General features: G+C 46.1%; 1 protein-coding gene across 1 annotated transcript in view; it reads right to left on the bottom strand.

The window, feature by feature from the left end:
• Positions 1-21000, bottom strand: part of SLC25A33 (solute carrier family 25 member 33) — a 35823-nt gene extending 14823 nt beyond the window's left edge. Inside the window, exons 1-2 of the mRNA XM_045475592.1 lie at positions 20702-21000; positions 6558-6737 (exon numbers count right to left, since the gene is read on the bottom strand). Of these exons, the coding sequence (XP_045331548.1) occupies positions 6558-6737; positions 20702-20757 (236 nt within the window). The 5' untranslated portion in view covers positions 20758-21000. The remainder of the gene's footprint in view (positions 1-6557; positions 6738-20701) is intronic.
• Positions 21001-24066: the final 3066 nt, after the last annotated feature.

The raw sequence follows: 24066 nt of genomic DNA, 5'->3' as shown, positions 1-24066 counted from the left end.
GACTGCACATCCTAAACACAGTTGAATGGTATTCTTTAAACAGGTAAATTGTATGGTATATGAATTACATCTTCATAAAGCTGTGTTAAACCAAAAAACAACCCAGCGAGGAGGAATGAAAGGCTCCCTGAAAAAGGTCTAGGAAGCAGAAAAGATCTTGGTGGGAACAGAGTTTTAAAATAAAATTTAGTTCTTCTGTGAAATCAATCACTTACGGTGACTGCTTCAACGGGGATATGGACTGTAGATCACTTAAAAAGCAATATATGAATACTGAATGTCTTGAATTTGAAAACTGCAGTGATTTTAAGAGAATACCTTTGTCCTGAGGAGTTAAGGGTAAAGGGGCATGATGAGTGTAACCCAGGTTCCCAATGGTTCAGAAAAATACATAGACGGAGCAAAAATTAAAAAAGCAAATGTGGCAAATGTTACAAATTGGTGACTTAAGGTATAACCAAGTTATTTGTACTGTTTCTGTAACTCTTCCATAAGTTTGAAATTCTTTCAAAGTAAATAGTTCTTTAAAAAAAAAAAAAAAGGTATAGGTCATAGGTTATAAAAATACCAAACTCTTGACGATAGCTCATAAATTCACAGAAGCAAGGGTTGGGGTAAAGCTGGGTTTCTGTAAAGCTAATCCACCAAATGAAGCTCATGCCCTCCGAGTAACCTTTCACACTGGCTGAAAGATAACTGGCTCTTTTTTTTTTTTTTTTCAACGTTTATTTATTTTTGGGACAGAGAGAGACAGAGCATGAACGGGGGAGGGGCAGAGAGAGAGGGAGACACAGAATCGGAAACAGGCTCCAGGCTCTGAGCCATCAGCCCAGAGCCCGACGCGGGGCTCGAACTCACGGACCGCGAGATCGTGACCTGGCTGAAGTCGGACGCTTAACCGACTGCGCCACCCAGGCGCCCCAGGATAACTGGCTCTTAATTGAGACGTGACAATTTAGTGTTTTCAACTGTAAATACTTTTCCTCTTTCTCAAAACAGCCTTGTGCTTTTCTTTTACTTTTTTTTTTTTTTTTTTTTTTTTTTTTTACTAAGCGCAGCAACTTTTCACCCAGAGAAATCGGGACTGTGCTTTTAAAAAGCCAAGCTGTCTGAACAAAAACTTCTCTCAAGCAACACCTTGAAGTGACCTACAATTCAGAATACAGTATGTAAAAGATTTCAAATGGTCAGTATGTTCAAACATTTTGAAAGTTTGGACTCGGTCTGTGGCCCCTGTTAATGTGCCCTGGGCAGCCAGGCCCGGGAGTCAGTCAAGCACAATTAAGGGCGTCTCTGGCTCCAGGAAGCTGGAAGCCCTCATCTATAATGCAGCAGGGAACGCGTGTCCTCAAGTGACTCAGGCCTTTTAAGAACTGCAGAAAAACTGTCTCCATAGTGACGCATATTAACAGTGGGCAAAAAGTCAAATCTGTTACATAATTCAAACTTCTAACCTATCGGGATGTTTACAAAATTTTTCTGGAACAATCAAGTTTCTACTATAAATGGCACACTTCAAGCTTCATAATAAAGCATGTTGGGATCCAGACTAACTTTCCCACAGTCATATAAACTTTCACGTAGAAAAGAGATACAAAAGGAAATTAGGGTCTTGTTTGGAACATTTCCTTGTCTTCACTAGTTTTAAATCACAGCACGCATACTACGGACTAATCCAGAACAAAGATCTCATCGGAACAGGTACCTAAGTTTTTACAAGATAGAGACTAGCTCGCTAATAAATTACTTTACAGATTAAAAAAGGTACCTGAAAAAATAAAAATAAGGTAATGACGGCGTAGTTTACAGAATAGGAGCTCTGACTGAAAAGATTAACTCACAAGATTGTTTTAAAAGCAGACCTCAAAGATAAAACAGATATATTAATACTCCCTTTAGCAAATCTAATAGAGCCTAAATATGCTAGCATCTTGCCTTTTTAAAGTAACTATGAAAAATGTGAAGGTTACTGGTGCTCAACGGAGGATTCTTTCTTTCCTTACATGAGACACACGCAAACACTGACTTGCAGCTTGAAAAATAAACTCCCCGTAAACAAAGTCTGTTGGCTGTTAAGTCTTCTAAAGTGGCACCGCCTGAGAGAGTAAGACTAGAGAGAAGGTGCTGAGTTTTAAATGAATAACCATTTTATTCGTTTGGGTTTCCGGTAGCAGTGCTTCTAAAACTGCGAACCTTGCCAGGCTTTGTGGTCTAGAGAAAAGGCCGGACACCTGTCACTTAGCAGGTCAAAAGCCCTGTCTGCGGACCATCATCGCTGCCCTTAGCTCAGCCGCGTCAACGGAGGAAGGAGGAAGCTACCTAATGATCTAGGTGCAGGAGGAGGGGGAGGACCTCGACCAGGGTGGAGGCGGAGAGAGGCGGAGAGCAAAGTCATCAGGGTCTCCTGGGCCACCCTGAAAGACCTCTCAGGCCGGCGCGCTCTCTCTCTCCACGCCAGTGCTGAGCAACAGACTGCCTTCGGAACGTGCAACAGGGAAAGACACACACTTCCCCCGAAGAGCAAGTATGCTTTCTTCAGACGAGAATTATGTAATACGATAGATATTTCCCTTTTTGCCTTGGCCACCAAAAAACCCAGTCGTAAATCATGTTAAAAAAGCACAGGAGGTACCTATTGTGACAGCAGTCGGTATTCTTTTTTTTTTAATTTTTAATGTTTATTTTTTTTTTTTGAGAGACAGACAGACACAGCATGAGCAGGGGAGGGGCAGAGAGACAGGAAGACACAGAATCCGAAACAGGCTCCAGGCTCCGAGCTGTCAGCACAGAGCCCGACGCAGGGCTGGAACTCACAAACTGTCAGATAGTGACCTGAGCCAAAGTCGGACGCCTAACCGACTGAGCCACCCAGGCACCCCAGCAGTCAGTATTCTTTACAAGGCGGGGCGTGTGTGTGTTTGTGTGTGTGTGTGTGTGTGTGTGTGTGTGTCTGTTGAGCACTTTATACTACGTATCTTCCCAACAGGCCAAAATTCATTCATTCGATTTGTACTGAAAGCTTAAGCTTACTACGTGACAGGCAGCATTCTAGGTGAGTGGGGACACCTCAGGGACCAAAACAAATCAAAGCTCCCTTCTGGTGGGGGTAGAGAGAGAAAATAAACAATATAAATATGTAAACCACACTGCTGGATGGAGGTGAGCACTGTAGATAAAAATAGAGCAGGAAGAAGGGATGGGGCGTGAGGGGAAGGCTGTTTTAAATAGCATGGTCACGGCAAGGCCTTCCCGCAAAGGTGACTACGCGAGCCAGCCATGCAGATGACGTCCAGTACAAAGGCCCTTCCCGGAAAATGTTCCAATGTTCCCAGTTGAAAAGACTGCGAAGGAACAGCAAGGAGGCCAGCGTGGCGGGGTGCGGGCGGGGCGACGTCAGAGGTGAAGTAGGAGAAGTCATGGGAGGGGTGGCACCTGTGCGGAGCCTCGTGAGGGGGTGAGGGGCGACTACAACTTTGGCTTTTCCTCGGAGGGAGAGGACAGCCCCTGGAGGGATCTGAGCCAAAGACCTCCCGACTGCTCTGTGGAGCACACACTGAGGACTGGGGTAGGGGCGGGGGTGGGGGAGACCACCCACACCGGTGAGATATGGCGGCTTCCATCAGGACAGTGGCGGAGCGAGTGGCGCAAAGGGGTCAGAGCCTGCACGCACTCTGAAGGCGGAGTTGGGAGGTTTTCCCGTGGGACCGCGAGAACAATCTCAGGATGACTCTGGGCTTTAGATCCGCACAGAGGGAAGGATGGCGTTGCCTTTGATGGACACAGACAAGACTCTGGGAGCAGCAGGTTTGGGGAAGTTCAGTGGTACACAGGTTCCACTCTGGACGCCCGCTAAACACCCGAGCAAACAGGCAGGGGGACTAATGTGCGAGGCTCGGAGGAGAGACACGGTCAGCTTACAGATGGCACTTAAAGCCGCAAGACTCAATGTGATCCACTCCCGGAAGGAGGGGCTGCCACTAGGGCAGGGGCCACCAGAGGAGCCCCGGGGCCCTCCAACATCAAGAGGTCATCGGGAGACTCGGAGGCGGAGCAGAGGCAGCGGCCGGCGAGGCGGGACTGTGGTCCCGGGGGGACTCTGGCTGGAACTTGGCCGTCTCCACGCGGCAGCGGCGTAGGGTCGGGGGGCCTGCCGTTGTCTACTCTTAGCTGCTTCCAGTCGTTCTCAGAAACAGGTGAATGTACACGGAACGACACTGAGCAAGTCGATTTGCCTTTCCTCATCATAAAACAGGGTAACACCACGCCAGGGTGCTAACCTCAGGGTTCTTGTGAAAAATCGATGAGATAATACCACATAAGCGGAGTCATTTTTTAACTTGAGAGCTAATAAATATCAGTTGAGAATCTTAAAACTATATATACACCAAGTTGAGGGCATAAAGCTTAACGAAACAGCTCTTGGGTGAAAAATGCCACTTTACAAATACTTTTCTGACAAAATATCACTATGACAAAAATTTTACTTAATACTTCCATTACTCCTATTTTGACGTGAATATAGAATAAGCGGTTTTTAAAAAGTATTCACGTGTCGAGGCGCCTGGGTGGCTCAGTCGGTTAAGCGTCCGACTTCGGCTCAGGTCATGATCTCACAGTTCGTGAGTTTGAGCCCCGCGTCGGGCTCTATGCTGACAGCTCAGAGCCTGGAGCCTGCTTCACATTCTGTGTCTCCCTCTCTCTCTGCCCCTTCCCTGCTCATGCTGTGTCTCTCTGTCTCAAAAATAAATAAACATTAAAAAAAAAAAGTATTCACGTGTCAGTGATGGCTCTTTTCTGTGTAGCTGAGGCTGCACGAACTGATGGCTGCTTTGGATCCACAGTGAAAACAAATTGTCTTGTGTTTAGTGTGATGAGGGCACTGTTCCTGTATTTTACAAGATGGACAGGCTTTTTTCCCTTTGATTTACATTTTAATACATAATTGTGCCCATTTTGGGGGGGGGGGGAGGACATACATATAGAGAGACAGGCAGACAGAGACAGAGCAGAGATTTACAAGAGATGGAGAGGCAGATACCCGAGATATAGAACAGACACCCTAGAAACTTCAACTAGAGAAATATCCTCATGCCACATGCGTGGCCCTGCTGATACCCACAACTTCTGGGTAACAGTTTCCCAGTTACTGTAAATATATAAATCTACTTGTCATGAGTTATTTGGCAAGCACCTAAGAGGAAGTTCTTTTTGGATGTCAGTAAAGTTGGCAAATTACCTGTCTCATTATGTCCAAAGCACTTTGAGTTCCTCAGAAGAAAGGTGTCATTTGAGACACTGCCACCGCCCAAACATATAAGAAGGCAAACCAGGATGGGGATGTTTTCACAGCCATGGATTTAAGGATGCGGGCTTGTCTCTCTCTCTCTACAGATCTCGAAGTGTTACCTCCACGTCTCTGTGTTTCTCTTTCCCGGGCCTACCTCCAGGCAGGCTTTCTGCCTTTCACGTCTCCACTCCTGTCCTCGGTGTTTATCTGAACTAGCTGATCCTCCTGGAGTCTTGGGGACCAGCCTCCTTTTTCTCTAGCTGATTCTCTCACTTGGGTCCTTGCCCTCAGCAGCTGGTGTTGCTGTCCAGTTTTGCTCAATAAACTCAGAAGCTCCTTCATACACATGTCTGGCATGGACACCTGGGTGACTCATCAGTAGACTTTACAAACAAAATGTCCCTAAAAATAAATGAACCACTTTCCAATTCATTCCACCTTATCTGAAATGTGACTGAATTCTGTCCAAAGTGCTAAGTGATGGGGTTATTAAGACAGAACATTTCCATTTTATGGCATCTTTTTCTGACGTTTCCCCAGTAAACATCTACATTGATAAACAGCATTGTCTTCCTTGAACACACCCTTTCCCAGTGATGTCTCAGAGGTCTGACAACCACGTTTAGCTCAATTCAACAGCACCTCTTTTCAAGTACACAGCCCCCGCTGAAACACCGGCATTGCCAGGCGCCCTTCTGAATTTCTGCTTCTGCCTTAAGCATAGAGACTAATAAGCCAAATTCAGCCTATGAATGTTTAGCCACTTTGTAATCAAATAAGACATATTTCATGCAGTAAAAATAATACACCACGAAGGCAGCCTCAGTATTAAACAAACACGGGAAAAAACAATTTCACCAAACAGGTGTTGCAACTTTTCTGTAAATGATCTCCAAACAAAAAGTAAAAAAACCTCAAACATTTTGTTTCTGTGTTATTTTCTCTTAAAACAGTCACAACACTTCTCTGGTGCGGCTTTAACATTTTTAACTCACTCTGCCACCCCAGATCTTGCTGGCCCTCAAAAGATCTGGGGCAAGAGCAACCCTGATGCAACACTTTCAACATGGATTTTTGGTTTGCTCTCTTAGGTTTACTCTGACCATCGCCAGATGATCACAGGCAGCCCCACTGCCAGGGGAGGTCAGAGCTCAAAGGTTCTGGTACAGGAACCAGATTCTTCAGTTTGGACAGAGACTGCAAGCGGACCGTCTCATCTGACGGGCCCGATGAGAGCGGGGGCAGGGGTCCAGAAGGGGAGGGAACTTACTTCAGAACCTGGAAGAGCCCAGGCGTCACCGATGCTGGTCTCACCATTCCAGCCCCACTGATGGTCCCCAGATGAACCTGAGGATAATAGACTGTCCGAAGAGCTAATCTGGAAGACTGCAACCGTGTCTTAATGACTTCCAGCGGACAAGTGAAAATAGCACCAACCGTGCCCCCACACCTGTCAGAGAAGAAATCACAATCACATCAGAAATGCTATACCATTCCTTGTACAAAGAAAATGTAAAATTTAATGTTCCCCTATTAAGAAAAAAGGCACCGAGGTTTATTTCATAATTAGAACATGCTGGGAGGGCAAAAAGAATTTGTTGAAATCCCAGCAGCTAAAGAGAGAACCATGGTTAACACATTAGCGCATGCTTTAGGGTTTTCATTACTGACTTTTTAATCCCCATGCCGCCCCCCCCCCCCCCACTTACCTGGATGCTGTCTCTCTGTGTCACATCCACACCTACATCATCACTTGTAACGACAACGTACTATCACTCTGTGCCAACATTTTAGCCTGTTACTGTTAGTCTTTTCCAACTTCACTGCCATGCTGCAATGAATATTCTAGAAAATGCAGCTTTTCACAGTCAAGTATTATTCAGGTAATGCTACTATTTTGAAAAATCAACGTTTACCACAACACAGACTTCTAATAAAATAGGATTGATTTGGGGGTGCCTGGGTGGCTCAGTCAGCTAAGTGTCTGACTCTCGGTTGATCTCACAGTTCAGGAGCTCAGTCCTGCATTGGGTTCTATGCTGACAGCGTGAAGCCTGCTTGGGATTCTTTCTCTCTCCTTCTCTCTGCCCCTCCCCTGCTCATGCTCTCTCTCTCAAAATAAATAAACTAAAAAAATGAAAAGAAATAGGATTGATTTGAGGGCGCCTGGGTGGCTCAGTCGGTTAAGTGTCCAACTCTTGATTTTGGTTCAGGTCATGATCCCAGGGAGCTTTAGCTAAAGTTCCTTTTTTTTTTTTTTTTTTTAAAGGTTTATTTTTGACAGAGAGAGAGAGAGAGAGAGGGAACAAAGCAGGGGAGGGGCAGAGAGAGATAGAGAGGGAGACACAAAATCTGAAGCAGGCTCCAGGCTCTGAGCTGTCAGCACAGAGCCTGACACGGGGCTCAAACTCATGAACCGTGAGATCATGACCAGAGCCAAAGTCGTACGCTTAACCGACTGAGCCACCCAGGCACCCCATAAAGCTCCTCTTAATGATGAAGTCCTCACGTGTCCCTCAGTCTCCCTCAATCAGGGCTCTCCTAATCACCCTTTACCATTTGTTCAAATCAAAATATTACCACAATTAAGAATTTAAGTATTTTTCTTCAAAACAACTCACCTGGTTTATCCTAAAATACCCACTTTCACTTTTCTTAATATCCATGAAATTAGGCAACAATCAGCAAAACTAAAAGGCAACTGACGGAATGGGAGAAGATATTTGCAAACGACATACCAGATAAAGGGTTAGTATCCAAAAATCTATAAAGAACTTATCAAACTCAACACCCAAAAACCAAATAATTCAGTGAAGAAATGGGCAAAAGACATGAATAGACACTTCTCCAAGGAAGACATCCAGATGGCCAACCAACACATGAAAAAATGCTCAACATCACTCATCATCAGGGAAATACAAATCAGAACCCCAATGAGACACCACCTACACCTGTCAGAATGCTAACATTAACAACTCAAGCAACAACAGATGTTGGCGAGGATGCGGAGAGAGAGATCTCTTTTGACTGTTGGTGGGAATGCAAACTGGTACAGCTGCTCTGGAAAACAGTATGGAGATTCCTTAAAAAAACTAAAAATCTAACTACCCTTCGACCCAGCAATTGCACTACTAGGCATTTATCCACGGGATACAGGTGTGCTGTTTCGAAGGGACACATGCATGTTTATAGCAGCACTATCAACAATAGCCAAAGTATGGAAAGAGCCCAAATGTCCATCGATGGATGAATGGATAAAGGAGATGGGGTATAGATACACAATGGAGTATTACTCGGCAATCAGAAAGAATGACATCTTGCCATTTGCAACTATGTGGATGGAACTGGAGGGTATTATGCTAAGTGACATTAGTCAGAGAAAGACAAGTGTCATATGACTCCACTCATATGAGGACTTTAAGAGACAAAACATGAACATAAGGGAAGGGAAACAAAAATAATATAAAAACAGGGAGGGGGGCAAAACAGAAGAGACTCTTAAATATGGAGAACACAGGGTTACAGGAGGGGGTGTAGGAGGGGGGATGGGCTAAATGGGTAAGGGACATTAAGGAATCTACTCCTGAAATCACTGCTGCACTATATGCTAACTAATTTGGATGTAAATAAAAAAAAAAAAATCCATGAAATTGCACGTTTGACGTGCTAGTTATAATTAACAACGTGACATATCATCTAAAACCATCCTACCACCACAAATAAATGTTTTCTTCTTTGGAAAACACTGATGATCAAGATCTGTGTCTGAATCATCTTTGTATCCCTGGCATCAGGACTCACAAGTTCACAAACAGTATTTGCTAAGCAAAGGAATTATTAAATCGAGATTTCAAGGAGAATGTCTTTCAAGGGATCTAAATGTTTGAAAACAGCACATACTCTCTACCTTCTGTCACAGGCTCCCTTAGCCCAGGAGCTCCGCGTGGGGAGGGACTGTGTATTTACATGTTCTTGCACTTCAAGGACAGCACCTGGCAGACAGGTGGCTCAATAAAAATGATAAGCACCAGCACCTGTGATTGGGAAACAGTAACAACAGGAAAGGACAGGCGCTGGCAGACACAGAATTACTTAAGTTAGCTTCCCTACCCCACCAGAAAGAAGTGTTGGAAATCTGGAAGTGAATCCAGCACCCGGCACAGACCCTGAAGTAGTAAAACCCCACGCAGTAGTAGTAGTAGTAATAACAATAGTATTATTATTATGACTATTTTGAAAGAGAGAGAAAGCGAGAGCATATACATGGGGAAGGGGGCAGAGAGAGAGAGAATCTTAAGCAGGATCCACATCCAGTGAGGGATTTGATCTCATAACCGTGAGGATCATGACCTGAGCCACAATTTTGACTTAAGAGTCACACTTAGCCACCCAGGTGCCCCTTCACAGGCAGTATTTTAAAATCAAGAGCCCGAAGTTTGATAGAGCAAGTCAAATATAGATAACTAAGAGCTGGAAGCTAACTAGCTTCCAGTGATTATTTATCACTTTAAATAATAGCATTGCCAATGACTGATTACGGTAGGCATTCAATCCTCCAACAAGCCTATGAGGTAGGAGTTATTATTTACCCCAATTTACCATGAGGAGTATGAATGGTAGAAAAAGAAAACGATAGATACAGACTGGGGGGTGGGGGCTGTGGGAGGGTGGAGAGGAAAACAGTAATTTTTGGTTATTTAGGCAAACCTGCTTTAAAAACATGACAATAACACACCGTAAATGAAGCTGTTCATGCAGCAGTGTTTTCTGAACTGTGGGCCAAAGCCCACCAACCACAGATGCAATTTAGGGAATCACAATCGGCATGGGAAGGGAGAAAGGCAGGAAGGAGTTGAAGTATCAAACCACTATCATTTGACCCTCATGGACTTTGCAGGTGGCATTAGCCTTACTTTTTAGATGGGGAACATGGGTCTCAAGGAGGTTACACATTTTCTCAAAGTCACAAAGTGACTACGTGTCTCAACGGAGACCCAAATCCAGACCCTGTCCCTCCAAAGTCAGCGCTCCCCTCACTATACTCTTCGGGAGTATGACAGAAAGATGGTTTTGTTGGCTCATTTAGGCTATTTACTTTCACACTCAAAATGGGAAACGGCTGATTAGACAACTAGGCCTTTAAAACTCTGTGTTCTTTTGCATCAAGAAAAAATTGTGAGCCTAACTGAATACTGGCCTGTATAAGTTGCTCTAAGCACTGGAATATATCCAAAGAAAATGGGTCACCACTAAAGAAAGTGGTGGTGGTGAGGTGTTAAAAAAAGAGATAAAGATTAACTTTCTAACTCAGGTATATTCACACAAAATAAATAACCCTGACTTATGAGGAAAATGACCACGTGCTTAAAAGGTGTAACATTTGGAAATACTGGAAAACTTACACACTGCAGAGTAAGATAAAGAAATATCTGCAATCTATTCATGTTCAATAACACCACTCCACACCGCGGGGAAAAAACAGAACTTCTGGGTAGTCTTTCCTAAGAAAGTCAGTAAATTCAAACACAGGTCAACCGCCTTTGCTTTGTCCCCCCGTCAGTTACTCAGTTACTCAGTTACGTTCCTTCGTCTGACCAACCATCAACCAAATCCACGCCACCGATCAAAGGAGGACCCCCTGGAAGGTGCGCTCACCCAACAAAGCCAAGTGCCCCACTGAGAGCAGGGCGGTGACCTCTTTGAGGGCAACAGACCACACTCAACGCCAGTCACTTTTTGTGTTACACACTGTGCCTATGGCAGGAGGGGCAGGGGTGAGAAAAGGCCCTGGCCTTCTAGACCACTCACCAGGCGCCTCTTCTACTAGACAGAGGGGATGCCGCCTCAGGCTGTTACAGGAAAAGACTAAAGGGAAAAACACTGCCAACTGTAAACAATGGTAAGAAGTCACTACTCTGGGTGAGCCCCTCCCTACCCACTAGGAAAAAAACCCCTCGATGAGAGAAATGACCATCTATTTAAAGACTTTTTTTTTAAGTTTATTTATTTTGAGAGAGAGAGAGAGAGAGAGAGAGCGCGCGCGCGCATGAGCAAGGGAGAGGGAGACAGAGAAGGAGAGAGACAGAATCTCTCAGTGCAGAGCCTGACATGGGACGGGGCTCCGTCTCACAAACTGTGAGCTCATGATCGGAGCTGAAACCAAGAGTCAGACGATGCTTAACTGACTGAGCCACCCAGGTGGCCCTAAAGTCATTTTTTAAGTCACTAGAAAACATTTTAAGTTATTAAGCTGTGATGGATACATAGCCGCTAAAATACTCAATTTTAATTAGAAGGAAAGAAGTTCCGATACTGAACTGAAATTCCCAAAGAAGATTCTTCCTGAAATTCAGAACATTTCATAGCAGAACTTTTTAAAATACCTTTCAGCTCAACTTTTTTTTTTTTTTTCCTTCATGAACCAGCAAGTATAAGACCTTCATCTGTCTGCAGAATATGAACAGAAATGTGGACTTCTCTGAACTGGCTTTCCAACTTTTTCTAAAAATATTTAATCACGTTGGGTCCAAAGCACTTATGATTACAACAAATTAATTACATTAATTTTTTTTTCAACGTTTATTTATTTTTGGGACAGAGAGAGACAGAGCATGAACGGGGGAGGGGCAGAGAGAGAGGGAGACACAGAATCGGAAACAGGCTCCAGGCTCTGAGCCATCAGCCCAGAGCCCGACGCGGGGCTCGAACTCAGGGACCACGAGATCGTGACCTGGCTGAAGTCGGACGCTTAACCGACTGCGCCACCCAGGCGCCCCCAAATTAATTACATTAAATGTAGGAAAAAGTTCCTGTCAATTCTCAATTCTATGATACAAAGACGACCTGTAATATTAGCTTGGCTCCTAACCGTGGTCACCTCAGCTCAAGCCCTGTCCACCGTGACTCTGTATTTATTTATTTATTTATTTTTAAATGCTTATTTATTTATTGTGTGTGAGAGAGAGAGAGAACACGAGTTGGGTAGGGGTAGGGAGACAGGGAGAGAGAGAATGCCAAGCAGGCTCCACACTCATCAGCACGGAGCCCGACGTGGGGCTGGATCCCACAACTGTGAGATCATGACCCAAGTCGAGACCAAGAGCCAGACACTCAACTGACTGAGCCACCCAGGCACCCCATACAGTATTTTTTAAACTGGGCTCTTCCTGAGTCTCGGTTCAGAAAAAGACATTAACTCTGTCCACCAGCCCTCCCCCATCTCTGCTCTTCAGGCGCACTCTCTACTGGATTCCCCCCTTTCTTATCTATGACACCGTGAGCAGATTCCATGATTTTTCCAGTAACTTTCAGACCTTCAAATTCAGTCCTAAAACTTCGATCCCAAATCTGATCCAAAACGTCCCTCCAGCACCGCCAGCTAGAAGTGTGGCTTGATGGGACTCGGTCCGCTTTTTCTTCCCTTCCTTCCAGGGTGTTCTGGGCACGAGGGCAGAGAGGAGCGCAGCGGTCTTCCGCAATTGGTTGGTCTTGCCGCGGGTCCACCTGGCTGTGTGTTACGTTAATGGCCTCGGCAAATGTTACGATTCCGGCGTAGATGCTGTACAAGCCTGCCTGGAATGGTGTTCGATCTCCACCGCGAGCCCCGACACCGGGAATCCTCCTACTGGTCCGACCAGCAATTCGTCCCCCGATTTCCTTTCAGCTTTACCTGCAGGCAGCACTAGGCGCCTTTCCTTCCTCTGCACCCCATGCTCCGTGACGCCAAGCCAACGGGCCCACCAGAGTATTCTTCCATGCCAGTCAGGGGGCAGCAAAACTGGCACTTGGTGGAAGTCACCCCCATGTCCGCCCTAAGCACACCACACCGGTCCCTTCTCATCCACCTGGCATGGCTAATGCAGCAGCCTCCCACCTGCAGGGGGCACTGGCCATAGCGCAAGGTACCAGTCAGTCCTTTATGCTTCTAGTCCCCTCAAACTATAGCCCAGATCAGTAGGGACCGGGACAGGGTATGGGACGGGACAGCAAAACCCTCTCTCAACACTCCACATCGCTGACAACTATAACCTGTCTGCTCCGTATATACACTGTGGGGTGAAGTGGTCAGCGGCAGTCAGGCAGATTCTGCCCCCTTTTTCTAAGTTTTAGGATAGACTCCTCTGGGTTCAGCTGTGGGGCAAAGGCAGCGGACGCACGGACAACAGGAAAAGTCACACCCACGGTGACAGTGTTGGCATCACATCGTCAGGAAAGCAAGTCTGACTGGATACCAATATTTAAGACCACTCGTCTCCAAAGCGGGGGACATGCTCTAAGTGTGCACAGTGGAATACAGGAAAATAATTACAGGAAAAATAAAATAAAATTCCAGTTTATTTCTAACCTCCACCATTTACTTTCTATTTTGTGTATATGCTTTATAATATGTATGAAATCCACAGAATATAAGCATATGCAGATATGCACAAACATTTTAATCATAGGGCTGTGCGATCAAGATTTGCAGAACACTACTCTAGGCCAGTGGTTCCCAACTGTGGCAATGATGCCCCCACCCGAGTGACATCCAGCTGGGTCTGGAGACATTTTTAGCTGTTGCTCTTGGGGGAGGGGGTACTGGGCATCTGGTGGGGAGAGACCAGGGATGCTGCCACACATCCTGCACGGGGCGCACAGGAAACCGACAGTAACACCCTGCCCCTCCCCAAACGATGACCTGGCCAAGGTTGAGAAACTCTGTTCTATATCAACAAACTGGACATTATATTTGAAGGCAGTAGAACCAACGTGGAGGACACTGCTGTTTGCCTCGCCAGCCTCCACTCCCCTCTTCCTCTGTCTTCATAAGACACCTAATTTCTTAAGTCATGCAGTTTGGACCATATCGAACCCATTTCTGGTTTTAGCCCTGACTCACTTAATCAACGTAATACCATCTATGCTGCCATGTCATCTGTTCAGAGTTGGGCACATGATTCGGCCCAAAATAAACAGCATAATCCCCTGGGAGCAGTAACTGGTTTAGAGATGGGTGCATTAGAGTCAGTGCAATCAGATTAAGCTCAAGACTTTTCAATGGTGGAGAAACACTAGGAACTTCTGGAAGCCATTCTGTGTTCATGATCTCCAATCTTGGAATTATGCGGCTATTTCTGGAACACAGGAATCACTGAGGGGTCCTGTAGTGATGATGTCGAGCCGTTTAAATAAGCCCTCCCCGAAGCCTGTTCTCTCTCTAAAATTTAGGTGTATGTGCCAATAATCAAGCCAGTTGGAAGTGAATTTTTATTACTTACAAATGAAAGCCTCCTAAATGAGCCTAGTCAATAAGAAAAAATTTACACCCTCACTAATTCAAGAAACCACTTACAGAATCTTAGTATTATCAATAATCTTCCAAAAAGCAGTTAGGACTTGTGTTTCTAGGAGGCTATGTTTCTTCCAACAGTTATGAGGAAACTCCCTGGATAGGATTTTGATTTTGCTCCTAAGGTAATACTGCTCTAACTACTGATGCCCAAGTTCAGAGATAACTCTCTGTGGGATATTCCACTCAGTGAAACCATGGAAAGGGTTTGAACAGGGTAGCAGAAAGGCCATGAGCAGCGGTTAAAATATGTCTTGAAGTGGTCATGAGAGAGAGCTGCTCTCTAGAGTCTATTTGCCCAATTTTCTAAAAAATCTATTACCTGGATTTTTCTGTGTCTTTTCCCCCTCTTACTAATTATTCTTATATGCACCCCCCCCCCATTCCTTCAGCCCAGAACTGAAGTCTTGTGTTTATCACATAAACATGTATTTAACCGTTTCATTTTACCCACATAAGCTGTACCTGATTATTTTCCCGCTATGGACTAGGTTTCTCTCTTCCAGTTTATGCAGAACAAAGCTAGACTATCACTATTACAACATTCACACTAGATTTTTTTCTATCTTTATTAGACCAGCGACACAAAAGCGTTTAATTATGCAAATTTTTACCTTTTAAACTCTGAGTATCAAGTAACAAGGACATCTTTCAAAAGCTAGATGGTTTCAACAAGAACCGGTTTTCTACATACACAGTCACTCATCTTAGACACTAAAGCCGAGATCAATATGCTCTTTATTATAATTGCTACCCAACTGAGAGTAAACTGTTTTCCAGATTCACAGCTTCTACATAATAGCTACAACGTGGATTCCACCAACAAATGATACCCGCCAGACAACCTGTGATCCCTATCTATGGAGTTTTCAGTAATTCCCCTTTTCATTGGCTACCTCCATAGTCACGACTTGAAAACACTAGTACCTGTTTATATATAATATTCTGGAATGTCTTATTTGAATACCTGGCATATGGCTTAGAAGATTTCAGTTATGCAAATTCTGTATTTACTCAAAGCAAAATGCATCGTTTTTATGCAGCTAATTATCTTTTAGATGCTATTTCCTATATTCTGTATCATTTAGAAAGAACATTTAAATAGCACCCTACTTTCTTTTTTTATTTTTGAGAGAGAGAGAGAGAGAGAGAGAGGGCATGCGAGTGAGTGCAGGTGGGGGAGGGACAGAGAGAGAGGGAGACACAGAATCTGAAGCAGGCTCCAGGCTGTCAGCAGAGAGCCCGCCGCAGGGCTCGAACTCAGGAACCGCGAGATCATGACCTTGAAGTTGGACACTCAACCGACTGAGCCACTTAGGCGCCGGTAAATGGCGCCCTACCGAATGAATAAAAAACTCTACAGTATTTTCTAAACCTGAGGAGAATCATTTTTAGCAAATCCACGGATCCAAAATAATGTTACTGTATGCCAATTAGAGTTTCAGCAAATCTTAATAGAGAACCATGTTCCCAATTCATAAATAATCAAAGCACTACTTTTATTTGGGACAATTTAACAGAGCACATAAATCTAAACCCCAGATAAGCCACACACTACCTTTTATTCAGTTAGTCAATCATTAAATAAGTATCAATTAGGCATCTGTAACAAGTGTGATACTGTACTTGACGGGTACCGGTGATGAAAGGTGATGAAAACTGACACGGTTGCTATTCCCATGAAGGCTACTTCCAGCGGGAATCCTTCATACAAACACCACATGGCCTTTAAAACCGTCTGTCACAGGGGTGCCTGGGCGGCTCAGTAGGTTGAGCGTCCGTCCATCCAACTCTTGATTTTGGCTCAGGTCCTGATCCCAGGGTCTCGGGATTGAGCCCTGTCCTGGGCTCTGCACTGAGCATGGAACCTGCTTGGGATTCTCCCTCTCCCTCTCCTCCCCCCACTCTGCCCCTCTACCCCGCTCTCACGCACTCTCTAAAATAAAATTAAAAATTTAAAAAAAATGTCTGTCACATATGTAAAATACACTGAAGAAGCAAAAGCCAACGTATATTCTCGATATACGTAAGTCTTATGTAAAATATTATGTGCATACTGTGACGTGTCTTCTACCAAAATTTCTTTCAGCACGGCAGGCCCCCTGTCAAACACAACACGCGCCTCACACTCTCAAGGTGACCATTAGCTGATACAGATTACATTCCTAGGCACAAGCAAAGTACAAGTATACCAGGTGACAGATGTCCATAATGCGGGGGGGGGGGGGGGCGATACTCAATCTTGTACACACCTTGGATTACCTATTTTAAAACCTTAAAGACATACTATAGTCCCACTAGGATACATTTTAAAGGCTATGGTGAGTATATTTGACGACAAAGGAAAAAACACATGCCACCAAAATAGGACTAAAGCATATAATCCAGGTCATCTGCCTCTAACACCCGGGACAGCTTAGCCCGGCTCTTCCAGGTGCTGAGCACGTCTACTAAGTCGTCGTCTGGCTGTCACGGCTTCTTCAGCAGCCGAAGGGTGTCACTAACATTATATGGACTGCCAGAACCCCCGAGACATCTGAGAAGGAAAGTTTAAAGGATTTTTCTTTTATTTTTTTTAATGCTTATTTTTGAGAGAGAGAGAGAGAGAGAGAAAGAGAGAGAGAAGGGGGGAGGGGCAGACAGAGAGGGAGACAGGATCTGAAGCAGGCTCCAGGCTCTGAGCTGTCAGCACAGAGCCTGACGCGCGGGACTTGAACTCACCTGAGATCATGACCTGAGCGGAAGTCAGACACTTAACTGACTGATCCGCCCAGGCACCCCATTAAAGGATTTTTCTTAATAGATATAACGTCTGGACCCAGAAGGGCCACTCCAAAGGATTTCGGCGTTTCTCTTCCTGAGAATGCTTAAACAGTAGAAAAGGAACCACAGGCTTTGTTATGTAGTAACAAAATCTGTTTAAATATGCTTTTTACTTTGATAACAATACAACCCAGATTTGGGGACGAGAGGGAAGAAAGCAGAAAACTGCAGTGTCCCTAAAGATACTAAAAATCAACATCCAACGAGTGACGTCCACCCATGCAGAAGTAACACATCGTAAGAGCTGGTTACGAATGAATGTGCTGGTAGGTGTCAAAACCTTAAAGATGGGTTTTGCCTCGGTGATTGTACCTTTAATGGTTTATCATAAAAAACCAGAGACCTACACATACATGTACACGTAAGGATGTCCAGTTATTTGTTTGTAAAAAATTAGAAATAAGATTAAAAAGAAATTATGTCATCAGAATAAGTTAGGGAGCCCTGTCATAAAATTACTTTAACATCCTCACTGAACTCCAGTCACTGGGCTTGGAAATTGTGTTCACCTTTTTCATGGCAACCACTGAACAGTAGAGTGACTACAGGTATACTCAGAAAATTCACTCCCGTGCTGTCATTAAAACTCAATATATTACTAAGAAGAAAGCAATTTAAAGAATACGAGCCTAGGGGCGCCTGGGTGGCGCAGTCGGTTAAGCATCCGACTTCAGCCAGGTCACGATCTCGCGGTCCGTGAGTTGGAGCCCCGCATCAGGCTCTGGGCTGATGGCTCAGAGCCTGGAGCCTGTTTCCGATTCTGTGTCTCCCTCTCTCTCTGCCCCTCCCCCGTTCATGCTCTCTCTCTGTCCCAAAAAAAAAAAAAAAAAAAAAAAAAAACGAGCCTATTTTAAAATTAGCTATGAAATTACATTTGGTACACATATACATGCAGAGAACCTTTTCCAAAGAGCTTATTTTTAGGTGTTGGTTTGTGGGTGGTTTTTCCTGCAGTTCTCTTCTTTAAGGGTAACACTGTGTTAAAAAGAGGACTATTACAGATTAATGTAGGAGTATTTTTTGCCTTTGCAAAGAACCCAAGAAACTGTCTTTAAAAACAAAGTTAAAGAAACTTAAAGGACTAGGAGTTGTTTGGGACGCAGTTTTTATTTCCCAGGCTCTAATGTTAATTTTCAACTTAAATCACAAGCCTCTTATACCTGATACACATAGTTATTCGATATCATTAATTACTGATAAGTTAAACTTGCTTGGTATTAGTTCCCAATGGCTATTCACTAAATGGGAGGAATGTGACAAATTTACAAAGGGCTCTGACTTCCTTACAAAGATAATGAATCTTAGAGTTTTGGAAAGATGCCAGCTTCACAACAGTGGAAACTACTAGTTAGAGCAAAGCAGGGAGTCTGCCTTTGGGCCAGGTGGCCCACTGGGTTTACCGATTTTAACTATATGATATACTAACGTTCTTTCATAAAAGGAAAGGGGAAGTAACATACATATCTTAGGCTAGTGGGAATGTATCAAAATCCAATTCGTTACTGCCAAAACAGCCCTTCGAAGATTCATTCGGTCTTGAGTACAAGAAATCCGGAGCTGCTGTAGAAGATGGAACTGAAACCTGTTAAATACGATGGCTTCAGGCACCACCCTAATCAACTCTACATTTTAATCAGTCCTTGTGAGTTGTGCCGGCTGCTGCAATTTTCCTCCATCACAAGGGAAGAGGCTGGAGCTCCAGTAGGAGAATTAGCAGCCAGAGGGCACTGTGAAGGGCAGGTAGGGAAATTCATCAAGACAGGGCGATAGATTTTGCAGTAAGCCTCACAGAAGCGGCTCCAGACCAGGTAACTCTCCTAGTCTGGGATACAAAGAATTTTTTTTTTTAAAAACCACCTCACTAAAAACAGGAAATCAAAATTACGGAGTAAGAAATCATTTTTAAAAATTACCCTTCTTGGCTTGAGAAATGACTTTTGCACGGCCAACCTGTTTAAAACTCCCCAGAATGAAAATTAATGCACTAGATTAATTTAGGAATACACCCCCATACCCGTTACTCTCAGAAAACACTGGGGGATGATGTGACCGGATGGAGAAGGAAGGACAGGTTAGAGATGAATGAGAAATCCTTCCTATCTATGAAGAACCAAAACTTTTTGGCTGGAGAAACAAAGTGGGTGATCACCCACATAAGAACAAAGAGTTCAGGAACATTTTCATCCCTTACTTTTGGGCAGGTTAAGTTCTCAACCGTTACTGGTTTGTAATAAGGAGCACACTTCAGGCCAAGCTGCAACTAAAATACTCAAGTCAAGATGATAATCCACAATAAATTCTATTTTATGCAGACTGTCCCACACTTAAAAAATTGCTGTGCCAGGCCTCTTATTTGAGGTCCTCAAATAAGACCAAATACCTGGAAGACTGCAAAAGGACCCAAAGCCACCAGCTGTATTAAAAGGAAAAAAAAAATTACTAATACTCAAAAATATTTTCACTACTATTTTCCGAAGAATCGAAAGATCAGCTCCCTTCCTAATCCCCCTACCACCCAACCTCCCTAAAACTGCGTTGCCACCGCTGAAAAATACAAGGTGCATGACGATCAAAAAAATGCAGCTCTCAAAACAGGGCACATCTTACGGTGGACGCGTCCACCGGCAGGTGAGAAGCATTTCAACACACCGCCCTGACCTCATCCTCCCACCCCCACCCCGAGGCCCCCAGAGGCCCTCCCGCGGGTTGCGGGCCAGCATCGCGGCTCGCCAGCGCTACTTTCCAGGCCCCTGCTGATGCCCAACACCTGCAGCCCTCTAGGCTGGCTGAACTCGCCGCGGCGCGACCCCGAGGACCCCCCGGGCCCACCCCAGCACCCGCAAGACTGCCCAGGCCCTTGGGAAACAGGCCCTGGAGCACAATCCGGGCAGAAGGACAGCGAGTGCAGCACAGCCAGGGCGGCCGGCCGGGAGGATGTGGGGCGGACGGAGCCACAGTGGCCAGGCAGGACCGCCCCCGAGTGACACTCGTCACGCCCGCCTCTGATTGTTTAAGAGGAGAAAAAGCCAGACTCGCCGAGGCGGGGGAGAAAGGGCGTGGGAGCGCGGCGGGCTCGGGGTGAAACCACCCCCGGGGGATGCGGCCCGAGGTGGGGGAAGGCCCGCGCCCCCAGGGCCTCCCCACCGCCGGGACTTCCTCCTCTGGGAGCCGGCGTTCCGGCCCGGCGAGGGCGGGTAACCGGGAGGCAGGGGGCGCCCCAGGGCGTGGGGGGGGGGGACGCAGGGTCTGGACGGGACGCTCACCCGCCGGCGAAGAGGTGAAGCAGCGTGTTCTCCTTCTGCTGCGTGCCCGTCGCCATGGCCGCGCCGGCTCCACGGCCCGCCGCCTCCGGGTGCCCGGGGAGCGAGGCCGCTCGAGGGATGCGCGAGGTGGCCCGCTCCGCTCTTCCCGCGACCCTCAGGCGGCTGCCGGCGCCGCCTCCATGCGCGCGCGGCCGCACAACCCGCTCCCTCGCTCAGCGCCCTTCGCGGCGTGGCCGCCGGCGCCTCACCGGCCTCTGCGGCGCGAGCCCAGCACCAGCCGGAGCCCGGCGCGCGGCCGTCACGTGGCGGGGGCCGGGCCGTGACGTCACGCGGCGGCGCGAGCCCGGGGCGGCACGCGGCGGGGGTGTGGGCCCGGATCCCGCGCGCTCATTGGCCGGCATGTGAGCGTGGGCGGGGCGACGGCGCAGCCTGGGCGGGCGTCTGCTCCGAGCGAAAGGCTGGGCGGGGCCGGCCTGGGCCAAGGCACCGGGAGTGAGAACTGGCCGACGCCGCTCGGTCCGCGCTCTGATGCAGACAGAGCCGCCTTGGCAAAGCGTAGGGGGACCCAGGGCCGGGACTCTTCCTTTTTTTTTTTTTTTTTTTTTTTAGTGTATTTTTAGTTTAGTTTTTGTGATACGATGTGCAAAAAGGTGTATAAATTACATATTGCATTCCGCAGCTCTGTATTCAACGTCCAGCTTAGGGAAAACACATAAAACAGCCTTATTTTTGATTTTTCTGTAATTAGCATTATGTCCTGCAAAAACGCTTTTGGCCTATCCTTTCTGATCATCTGCCACCCAGGCTTCTGAGCTCCAAGCTTCTATATTCAAGCTGCTTCTCTACTTGTCCTTGGGTCACTGTCAAACTCAGCTGGCATCTTCCCTCCAAGTCTGATAGGCAGGCCTTCCCTGGTCGCCCTGCAGCACCCTCTATCACATGATTCCACTTCATTTGCTCACATAGGCGCCTGCAGTTATTTTGGTGATTTATTCCTCTAAGCTGACTGTCTACCCCTGGAGTGTAAGCTTCAGGAGAGCAGGGATCTTGTTTCTTATTTCTGGTTGTTCCTGACAAGGTACCTGCCGCCAGTAATGAGCCAAGAAGCTAATGAATACTTGTGCCCAACTGAACTCATCTTTCCATTCTTCCCCTTCCCCAAACCTGCCCTGCCTCTTGTATTTCCCGTCCTGGTGGTGACGCCAGCATCTGCACAGCCACTAACACCAGAAACTTTCCTGTTACCTTGGACTCCCCACTCTCTGTTTCTCTCAGCAGCCCCTCACTCACCTGGCATTTCTGTCTCCTGAAATTCTCCCAAAGCCATCTCCTTCTCTGTGTTCCTTCCATTACTGCTGTTGAAAGTTTTCATGCCTCTCACCTACTCTGCAGTAAAAAAATCTGCCCCTTTACCCAGTCTGTCATTCCCCACTTCCATCCCCCTCCAGAGCTCTACGTACAGAATATACCATGTTTTCAATCTCCAGAGTTGCTAAAAGCAGTACCTTGACCTAACCAAGCTGCTAGATGTCCAGTGTGTAAACACAAAGAGAGCTTAAGCAGAAGGGAAATTGTGTGCAAACACAGGAGCTGGGTATTTGATTGCTGGGACTCTTTAAAAACAGCTTTTAGGAGCAGTCATCCAAAACGCAAATGCAGTGAATACTCCATATTAAAACCATTACTCCCAGGCTTAGAAAGAGGGAAAGCCATACGAGTGCTCCATGATATGAGGAAAAAGAGGAAAGGAAGGAAATAAGGCAAACAGGAAGAAAAAAAAATCAAGTTTCTTCGTGTTTCCTGGATCTCCCAGATTCCTTGCTTTAGCTGCTTGTGAAGTCAGCATTGGTCTTAGCTGAAGATGATTTATGGGGCATGAGTACAAGGAAGGAGAAAGTAATACAACCCTGTTAACCAGGAAGGAACCTCTCTCATCTAGGCAGGATTCTAACCCGAGGGGATGCCATCCTTGAGACACAGCCCTCCACATTGGCTGCTCTCACGGAAGTGTCTGAGGCTGGGACCCAGGCTTCTAACACCAGGGCTGGGTGCGAGCCTCTATTTATTTATTTATCTTGGTGGCGACTCCACGCTCAACGCAGGGCTTGATCTCATGGCTCTGAGATCAAGAGTCACGTGCTCTATCAACTGAGCCAGTGGGGTGCCCCCAGCCTCTGGCTTTTTTTTTTTTTTTTAAGTTTATTTATTTTGAGAGAAAGAGAGAGAGAGAGAGAGAATGTGCAAGTGCAAGTGGGGAGGGAGCAGAGAGAGAGGATCCGAAGCAGGCTCCACACTGTCTGCGCAGAGCCCAATGCAGGGCTCGAACCCATGAACTGGGAGATCACAACCAGAGCAGAAGTTGGATGCTTAAAAGACTGAGTCACCCAGGTGCCCCCAGGCTCTTGCCTTCTTTTGCTCAGCTAGCCTAGGCTGTGCTGGACGCATGCACAGCCCTCCCCGCCTCCTTGTTAATAGTAACTCTGCCTTCATGTTAGAGTTTTTCCAAGGTCTTTCACGTATATTATCTTGTTGGATACTCACCATGTTTGGCAGCCCTGTTGTTTTCGTTTCCTTTTTATGGATAAGCAAGACAAATTTGCCCAAGGTCACACAGCTAGTTAGTGGCTGATGCAATGATCTTTCATGCCTCTGTGCCTTAGAACATGCTGTTGCCTAGGATGCCCCCTTCCTCTGCTGGCCCGATGCCTTCTGGACCTCATTTGAGACCAGCTCGAAAATCAGCTTTTCTGTGAGGCCACTGCTGTTCGCGTGGGGGCATCGAGTGCTTCCCTCTCCTGTTACCTGTCACTCAGCAAAGGGATCATGGCCGTGGCTACCAGGTCATGTTGCTGTGCATTCTTGCAGTGCGGGGCACCAATGTTCCCTCCCTGCCTGGCATACGGGTTGGTGGGAGTGAAGGCTGGGACAATATTTTCAGAAGGAAGTCTGGACGTTTTGCCAAAATGTTGAAATGTGCACATCCTTTGACTGCCACGTGGAGGAAGAGATTTCATCCATTCATTTATTCAACACCTATTTATTGAGCATTTACTCTGTTTAAGGTAGTGTTCTAGGCTCGGGGTACATCAGGGGTTAAAATGGGTAAAAATCCTTGTCAAAACAGGAGCGCTCAGATCCAGCGACACATGAAAAGGATTATGCATCAAAGCAAGTGAGAGATGTCCCCAGGATGAAAGGTTGGTTAACATTTGGAGGTCGATCAATATAGCATAGGAACAGAATAAAAGAGAAAAACCAGGTGATTGTGGCAGTAGATGCAGAAAAAGCATTTGACAAAACTGAATACCCATTCCTGGAAAAAGCTCTTGGCAAACTGGGAATATGAAGGAGTTCCTCTCCCTGAA

This window comes from Leopardus geoffroyi, chromosome C1, assembly GCF_018350155.1.
Source record: "Leopardus geoffroyi isolate Oge1 chromosome C1, O.geoffroyi_Oge1_pat1.0, whole genome shotgun sequence".
Classification (NCBI taxonomy): domain Eukaryota; kingdom Metazoa; phylum Chordata; class Mammalia; order Carnivora; family Felidae; genus Leopardus; species Leopardus geoffroyi.
Note: the sequence above shows the minus strand (reverse complement) of the source record. Positions and strands in the feature narration are given on the sequence as shown.